Below are 9,485 nucleotides of genomic sequence, written 5' to 3' on the forward strand. Positions count from 1 at the left end.
CAAGAGAGGTCACCCTTGATGCCAGAAGAGTGCCCTGAACAGCGGGCTATCCAGTCATTCTCATTCACACTCTGCCTTGCTCTCTCGTCACAGAGACTCTTTGTATTCTGTAACAAGCAGAAGAACTTCAACTGCAGCTCTATGGAGATGAGCCCCCGGAAAACCTTCTAGCCCGGTTCCTGGGCACTCTCCTGGGAGGTCCAAGATCTACCTTGAATTCCAGTCTGTGACAGGCAGAGTGGGGCTGAGAGTCGGGGTGCTTAATTCGCGGCTGTAATTTCCGTTGGGAGCCGGGTACCTCTAGGCAGGCATTATAATAAGGAGCCTCAGACCCTTATATGACGCATACCCCAGGACTCCCTCGTTTATTGACCCAGCCAGTGCCCCAGTGGGGCGGGTCTGGTGTTTAAATGTCGTCTGAGTCTTTTCCCAGCTTTGCAAACCCTGAGCGCCCCAACCAGCCAACTCCAGAGCGTGGCTAAGACAGCTCTCGGTTTTTGTCCCAGGTCCCTGGCTGTGTGTCTCTGACACAGTAATACAGGGCGGTGTCCTCCGCTCTCAGGCCTCTCATTTGCAAATGCACCAGGCTGTTGGCGTTGTCTCTGGAGATGGTGAATCGCCCTTTCACGGAATCAGCGTAGTAGGTGCTCCCCTGGGCAGCAGCTCTGGCCAGCCACTCCAGCCCCCTCCCAGGGGCCAGACGGATCCAATCCATGAGATAACTGCTGAAGGGGAACCCGGAGGCTTTGCAGGAGAGGCGGAGAGAGTCTCCGGGCTTTTTCACATCCCCTCCGGACTCCACCAGCTGCACCTGCGGCCTGGCCCCTGCAAATACAGATTTGTTTAGACCCCTGATTCTATCACACTCAGAAACCCGGAGGGGAGGACACTTTGTACTTCATTAGTTACCTGGGAGAACTGACAGAGTGAGAATTAAGTTCAGCCAAAATCTCATCTTCCTGGGTTTTGTGTAAGAAATTCCGAGGGGAGGAGTGAAAGTGAGAGTGTGGGAAAACCTGCGTCTTCTTCTGGGAGGAGCTGCGGGGCCAGAGACTGGCGGGATTTAAACAGGGTGATTAGCTCTTGATTTGCATAGAGACCCCTTCATATGAGAGAGAGGTTCCTCTGGCTAAGCACCGTGAGTGGGGAGGGGGGATAGATAGATAGATAGATAGATAGATAGATAGATAGATAGATAGATAGATAGATAGATAGATAGATAGATAGATAGATAGGAAGGATGACTGTTGATAGATGACAGATAGAGGGGGTGTATGGGGAAACAGATATGTGGCAAGGGAATGTTAAACAGATGGTATTATTGAGTGATGCTCAGACGGTAAGGATGGATAGTGGAATCCATACTGCGCCATGCATGGTACTAGGCTCTCAGCCTGGTTGGAGACCAGTTCATTGATGAGGTTAATCGGAGTGAGACAATGTACAGGGCAGGGAGACGAATACATGTGTAACATCTTAAACATACCCCACACAGCTCTATGGCATCGACGAACAGGGATTCGGTCCCATTTATAGCTGCCAGAGTTTGTGTTTTTACCTATCCTAGGGAGGTCGTGTGGGGGCTCAGAATTTGTCCCCTGGAGAGGAAAGAAAGAGGCAGGGACCCAACTAAGAAAGTTCTGTCCTTTGCGGGAACTTGTATAAATCCCTTCACCTTGTGTAAAATCAAAGAAGAGGAAGAATAATAACAATAAAAGGGTTTTTTGTTGTTAGTCCCTTTCCAACACCAAAGTGCTTCTCTAATTACTGCAGGGGAAGGTTTTTGTCTGAGCTCAGACTGGCTTCCCCTCACTGTGTGTCTCGCACAGTAATAGCGGGCGGTGTCCTCGGGCTTCAGGCCGGTCATTTGCAGATACAGCTCACTCTTGGAATCATCCCTGGAGATGGTGAATCGGCCTTTGACGGAATCAAGGTAGTATGTACTCCCATCGGTGTATATGATAGCGACCCATTCTAGTCCCTTCCCAGGAGCCTGTCGGACCCAGTGCATCCTGTAGCTGCTGAAGGTGAACCCGGAGGCTTTGCAGGAGAGACGGAGAGAGTCTCCGGGCTTTTTCACATCCCCTCCGGACTCCACCAGCTGCACCTGGGACCGGACACCTGGGAATAAAGACAGGCCATTAATATCGGTATAAAAACAGCGATAACACAATATTCTAACTCGGCCAGTTCTTCAGAGGAGGAAAATACCTTCCAAAGCTGCTACAGCGAAAATTAAAAGGAGCAAAAATCCCATTTTCCCTGGTGCTGGAGGGGAAAGTTCTCAGGGGACTGGCTGGTCACTGCACAGACCCAGGGGCTGCGGATTGTGTCTCCGGGTGCAGCCTGGGCAGAGAGAGGCACAGATTTAAACAGGAAACTGTTTCCCTCATTTGCATGCCCCCGCGTTATAAGAGACACACACTCCTGCTGCCAGTGATCTGACTGACTCACCCTAGGGCTCCGGGTGCAGCTGTCAGACTGTCCCGGCCTGTGTGTCTGTGCAGTGCTGGGCACAGGGCGCTGGGTCCTCCTGACACTTTCGGACCCCTGGGAGGAATGAACAGCTCCCTGCAGTGACTGTATTTCCTCACCCAGGAACTTAGGCCCTGGCTATTGTAAAGTGACATGGCGAGGGGAGGGGAAGGGAGACTCAGCTCTGGAGCCCCGTCCCCTGCGCAGAGGGGTCATGTAATGTCCGGTCAGTGGAGTCCGTGTCTGGGGAGACTTCAGGCAGCACTGAAGAGAGATTGTTATTCACGATGGACATTCATATTCCTGTTCACACTTCGATTCCCATTCAGACTCCACTTCCCATTCATACGGGGATTCTGTAAAATAAAACTGAGCACAAATCAGTGCCTTTGTGTTGGCTGTTGGGGTTGGTTCCTGTCTTTTCTTAAATTCGGCCATTTTAGGAGCCAAACACGATGTGAACCCGCTGTTGGTTTCGGTGATGGGCTTTGTCACTGTGGTCTAGTCTCTCACACAGCGATACCGGGCGGTGTCTTCTGCTCTCCTGCTGCTCCTTTGTAAATACAGAGGGTTGCTGGGATTGTCTCGGGAGACAACGAATCGCATTTTGGCTGAATCGGTGTAATGAGAACAGTTTCGTGTATACTGCACCCTGGAGACCCATTGCAGACGCTTCCCAGGAGCCTGACGGACCCAGCGCTGAAGTGGAACCCAGAGACTTTAGAAGAGAGGCGGAGTCAAAGGGCACCTGCAAGTTCCATGTACAAACGAGCCGTTTATGTAGATACAGAGTTGAAAAAAACATGTTTTCCAACCCCCAAAGCCCCTTTTCAGTCTTGTCCCCAAGGCTGTGCTGTTTGCTCATTGCTCCCCCCGGTGGGAAATGGAGAAGGGAACTCTGCAGCCCCCCTTCTCTCACTGACCCCCCCTTTGTATTATCATTTAAAGCAGAAATTAAATATTTGGGGGTTATTTATTCTTTTAATCCAAGATTTTTTTGCTCCAATGAAAATGATCCTTGTGCCAAAAAAAGGCAGTTTTATCTGAAAAATTATTCAACTAACCAGAAAAGCAAACAAACAAAAAAGAAAAACCAAACAAAACAAACAAACTTGGTGGGTTCTAGTGTCAAAGCTGACAGATCACGGCCCTTCGGCTTGACTGTATCTCTGACAGTGGTGGAAGGAAGCGGAATCCCAGCATGCTGAAGTAAAGAGGGTGCTAGACTGAACCCCAATTAATCTGGTTGAGGATTTATAGCCTGTATTATGCAGGTGATCAGACTAGAGTATCATACTGCTCCTTTCCGGCCTTTAATTCTATGAATCTGTAACTGTCCCGGAGTTTGTGTTCATTTTTACTTTGGTATCTGATAAGAGTCACATTCAAATATGACCATAAGAACATAAGAACGGCCATATTGTGTCAGACCAAAGGTCCATCCAGCCCAGTGGCCTGTCTTCTGACAATGGCCAATGCCAGGTGCCCTAGAAGGAATGAACATAAAATGTAATCATTAAGTTATCTTTCTCCGTCTCCCATTCCCAGCTTGTGGCAAACATAAGCTGGGGACACCTCCCTGCCCATCTTGGCTAATAGCCATTGATGGACCTATGCTTCATGAACTTATCTAGTTCTTTTTTGAACCCTGTTATGGTCTTGGCCTTCACAACATCCTCTGACAAAGAGTTTCAAAGGTTGACTGTGCGTTGTATGAAGAAACACTTCCCTTTGTTTGTTTGAAACCTGGTATCTATTACTTTCATTTGGTGACCCGTAGTTCTTGTGTTATGAGAAGGAGTAAATAACACTTCCTTATTTAAAATAAATACATAAATAAAAACAATGAGGAGTCCTGTGGCACCTTAAAGACTAACAAATTTATTTGGGCATAAGCTTTCTTGAGTGGCAATTTAGACCCCATCATTTTCTATGTATAGTTGGGATTATGTTTTCCAATGTGCATTACTTTGCATTTATCAACATTTAATTTTGTCTGCCATTTGGTTGCCCAGTCACCCAGTATTGAGAGATCTTTTTGTAGCACTTTACAGTCTGCCTGGCAGGGCCGGCTCTAGGATTTTTGCCGCCCCAAGCAAAAACAATTTTGGCCGCCCCCCCGTTTTTTTCTTACCCTACCCCCGGCCCCGCCTCAACTCCGCCCCTTCCCCAAATCCCCAGCCCTTCCTCCTCCCCCCAGGCTCAGAAGCCTAGGAGGGAGGGAGGGGGAGAAGCAGCGCGTGCGCCGCGGCCACTCAGGGTCTCCCCCTCCCTCCCAGGCACTCATACCTGGGAGGGAGGGCGAGCAGCGGCGCGCGAATCAGCTGTTTCACGCGCTATGGGGCACGAGCGGCAGCAGCGGAGGTGAGCTAGGGTGGCCAGGGCACATTTTTAGGGGCAGCACGGCTAGCGCCAGAATGCCGCCCCTAGAAATGTGCTGCCCCAAGCTCCAGCTTGTTTTGCTGGTGCCTAGAGCCGGCCCTGCATTGAGTGAAAATTACAGTGGGTCGGTATAAATATACTAAAACATGAAACGATGGGAGTTGCCTTACGAAGTGTGTTAGTGCTAAGGAGGCCAATTGGTAAGGTAACTCTCACCTTTTCATGTGTTAGTATATTTATACTGCCTACTGTAATTTTCACTCCATGCTGCTGACAAAGTTGGTTATAGCCCACGAAAGCTTATGCCCAAATAAATTTATTAGTCTCTAAGGTGCCACAGGACTCCTTGTTTTTGCAGATTTAAACAGGAAACTGCCACCCATATTTGCATATCTCCCTCCTTATAAGAGACAAACACTCCTCACCTCAGCGATGTAAATGACTGAGACAGTGGCTCAGAGAGGGGTCCGTACTGTCTGTGATTGTGCTTTTCTACATGGGAGCAAAAAACAGGTCCCTTCAATTACCCCAATTCTTTATGTGGGGATTTAGGGCCCCATACAAAATCTATTCTAGTCAAGTTTCAGAGGGGTAGCCCTGTTAGTCTGTTTCAGCAAAAACAACAGGGAGTCCTGTGGCACCTTAAAGACTAACAAATTTAGACTAACACATCCGATGAAGTGGGTTCCAGCCCATAAAACTTATCCCCAAATAAATGTGTTAGTGTTTAAGGTACCACAGGACTCCTCCTTGTTTATTCTAGTCAAGTGGAGGTTCCGCTCTGAAGACACCCCCGACCCCCCATATGCGCAGTGAGGCTGTCGTTCGGTGGGGTCAGTGACTGGGGTCAGGTCACAGGTTTCCATTGGGTCGGGACACCCACTGGAGGGTGAAGATTTCCCGGGGCGCTGAAATGAAATGGGTCCATTCGTCTTCCCAGCAGTGACCCGCTCTACCCAAATGTGCATTGACCAGAGGGCTGGGTCAGGGCTGGCTTTAGCAAGTGCAGGGCCCGATTTGGGGCTTGTACTGACCGGGCAGCGCTCGGAGTCTTCGGGGGCACTTCGGATAACCGCGCTCCAGCCAGGGAAGCGGGGCCGCGGGATTTGCCGCGCTCTGGCTGGGGTAGCAGGGCTGCGGAGTTGCTGGGCTCTGGCCGGGGTAGCGGGGTCACGGGGTTGCTGGGCTCTGGCCGGGGTAGCAGGGCCGCAGGCTTGCCACATTCTGGCTGGGCACAGGGCCCTCTTAGGCGCGGGGCCCGATTCGGGGGAATTGGGGGAATCGGCCTAAAGCCAGCCCTGGGCTGGGTCCTCGTGCATGGTGCATGGCCCGTGTTGCAGAATGTCGGTGAAGATGGGAGAAGGGCTTGGAGGAAAGTGTAAAGCCAGAGAGTTCACAGCTGGATGCACAGTGCCAGGGAGATGAATGTGCTGAGGTCATAATGTCTCTGGGGGTAGGATCAGGGGTGGCTCTATGTATTTTGCCGCCCCAAGCACGGCAGTCAGGCAGCTTTCAGTGGCATGCCTGCGGGCATGCCTGCTGGTAACGCGGATTCAGTGGCATGCCTGAGGGAGGTCCGCCGGTCCCGCGCCTTTGGCGTACCCACCACCGAATTGCCGCCGAAACCGCGGGACTGGCGGACCGCCCTCACGACAACCGGCAGGCCGTCCCCTCCGACTTGCCGCCCAGGCACACGCTTGCTGCGCTAGTGCCTGGAGCCGCCACTGGGTAGGATTATGGGTCACAGTGTGTCACTGACAATGAAGAATTTCAGGTGTGTTTAGAAAAGCATTGGCGTGTTCTTTACCCGTAACTCCTCATTGCCTGGCTTCTTTGGGTTTGCGTTGATGGTGGGAATTTGCAACTTAGGGCTGGTCTACACTGGGGGGGATCGATCTAAGATTCGCAACTTCAGCTACGTGAATAGCATAGCTGAAGTCAACGTATCTTAGGTCGATTTACTTCGGGTCCTCATGGCACGGGATCAACGGCCGCAGCTCACCCATCGACTCCGCTACCGCCTCTCACTCTGGTGGAGTTCTGGAGTCGACGGGGAGCGCGTTCGGGGATCGATTTATCGCGTCTAGATCGATTACTACCCACCGTAGAGTCAGGCCAGTGCAATGCCTACGTATAACAATGAGGCAGAGTGGATCTCAGGTGGGTTGAGCCGAACTGTAATCCCTGGACTTTATGTGTGGGGCTTGGTTGCTTTTTGGGGGGGGGGGGGAGGGGGAAACAAAAATCCTGGGCTTTGCATATTGCTGTCAGGAGGGGCTGTGATTAATATGTGAGATCCTCATCCAGCTCCCGGGGAGGGAGAGATGTCAACAGAGATCACAACTCTTTGAATGAAGAGGGAGCCTGGATTAGCTGTAGAAGGGAGGTTAACAGGCCAGGGTGAGCGGGTCTCTATGGGGAGACAGTAACTGTACCTGACAATGGTCTCCCGTATAGAAGGCAGATGAGCAGGGTCTGATTTTAGAGTCTCTGTGGTATCAAAGTGACTGTGGGACAGTGGGATGAGTGAGAATAGAGGGGGAGGGAGTACACCCAGCCTTTTCTGTCTTTGTGGGGTGAGGGAGATTGTGGGTAGTTGTGGTGGGTAGGTACAGAGAGGATGAAAATAGGCATTCATGTAGGGTCTCTATGACGTGAGAGTGGCCGTGAGGGGTAATGGAGGCAGGTGTAAAGGGGAGGGGAGAGTTCTAGTGTGAGGGGGCATCTCAGTATAATACTCCCTTAATGACAATTTTAACTGAATGGAAATGAAAGAAAAAACAAACATGAATCAGAGTAGCAAGAGGATGAACAGGGAATAGGAACAGGCAGGACTGCAGGTCAGTTATTATTAGTGACCATTATTGCTTTTCTTTTTTGGTATTTCTATTTGGATTTACATTTCCATTCATGCTATTATTCATACTCCCATTCACTCTCCCATTCATATTGCCAGTCCCATCCCATAGGAGTTCACAGCCATATAACTGTTTCTATTTCCCTTTATAGTCCCATTTATACTCCACTTCATATCCCCATTCATTTTCATATAGATTCATAGATTCATAGATTCTAGGACTGGAAGGGACCTCGAGAGGTCATCGAGTCCAGTCCCCTGCCCGCATGGCAGGACCAAATACTGTCTAGACCATCCCTCATAGACATTTATCTAACCTACTCTTAAATATCTCCAGAGATGGAGATTCCACAACCTCCCTAGGCAATTTATTCCAGTGTTTAACCACCCTGACAGTTAGGAACTTTTTCCTAATGTCCAACCTAGACCTCCCTTGCTGCAGTTTAAGCCCATTGCTTCTTCTTCTATCCTTAGAGGCTAAGGTGAACAAGTTTTCTCCCTCCTCCTTATGACACCCTTTTAAATACCTGAAAACTGCTATCATGTCCCCTCTCAGTCTTCTCTTTTCCAAACTAAACAAACCCAATTCTTTCAGCCTTCCTTCATAGGTCATGTTCTAAAGACCTTTAATCATTCTTGTTGCTCTTCTCTGGACCCTCTCCAATTTCTCCACATCTTTCTTGAATTGCAGGGCCCAGAACTGGACACAATACTCCAGCTGAGGCCTAACCAGCGCAGAGTAGAGCGGAAGAATGACTTCTCGTGTCTTGCTCACAACACACCTATTAATACATCCCAGAATCATGTATGCTTTTTTTGCAACAGCATCACACTGTTGACTCGTATTTAGGTTGTGGTCCACTATAACCCCTAGATCCCTTTCTGCCGTACTCCTTCCTAGACAGTCTCTTCCCATTCTGTATGTGTGAAACTGATTTTTCCTTCCTAAGTGGAGCACTTTGCATTTGTCTTTGTTAAACTTCATCCTGTTTAACTCAGACCATTTCTCCAATTTGTCCAGATCATTTTGAATGATGACCCTGTCCTCCAAAGCAGTTGCAATCCCTCCCAGTTTGGTATCATCCGCAAACTTAATAAGCGTACTTTCTATGCCAATATCCAAGTCGTTAATGAAGATATTGAACAGAGCCGATCCCAAAACAGACCCCTGCGGAACCCCACTTGTTATGCCTTTCTAGCAGGATTGGGAACCATTAATAACAACTCTCTGAGTATGGTTATCCAGCCAGTTATGCACCCACCTTATAGTAGCCCCATCTAAGTTGTATTTGCCTAGTTTATCGATAAAAATATCATGCGAGACCGTATCAAATGCCTTACTAAAGTCTAGGTATACCACATCCACCGCTTCTCCCTTATCCACAAGGCTCGTTATCCTATCAAAGAAAGCTATCAGATTGGTTTGACATGATTTGTTCTTTACAAATCCATGCTGGCTATTCCCTATCAGCTTACCACCTTCCAAGTGTTTGCAGATGATTTCCTTAATTACTTGCTGCATTATCTTCCCTGGCACAGAAGTTAAACTAACTGGTCTGTAGTTTCCTGGGTTGTTTTTATTTTCCTTTTTATAGATGGGCACTATATTTGCCCTTTTCCAGTCTTCTGGAATCTCTCCCGTCTCCCATGATTTTCCAGAGATAATAGCTAGAGGCTCAGATACCTCCTCTATTAGCTCCCTGAGTATTCTAGGATGCATTTCATCAGGCCCTGGTGACTTGCAGGCATCTAACTTTTCTAAGTGATTTTT

General features: G+C 49.1%; 1 protein-coding gene across 1 annotated transcript; it reads right to left on the reverse strand.

Annotated features, from left to right (window-relative positions):
* Nucleotides 1-478: 478 nt before the first annotated feature.
* Nucleotides 479-6,863, reverse strand: LOC135975460 (uncharacterized). The gene is made up of 3 exons (XM_065566510.1): nt 6,820-6,863; nt 1,804-2,192; nt 479-825 (listed from the first exon to the last, which is right to left on the reverse strand). The coding sequence occupies exons 1-3, from the start codon at nt 6,861-6,863 to the stop codon at nt 479-481; spliced, it is 780 nt and encodes a 259-aa protein (XP_065422582.1).
* Nucleotides 6,864-9,485: the final 2,622 nt, after the last annotated feature.

The sequence above is a fragment of the Chrysemys picta genome, chromosome 13 (assembly GCF_011386835.1).
Source record: "Chrysemys picta bellii isolate R12L10 chromosome 13, ASM1138683v2, whole genome shotgun sequence".
Taxonomy (NCBI): domain Eukaryota; kingdom Metazoa; phylum Chordata; order Testudines; family Emydidae; genus Chrysemys; species Chrysemys picta.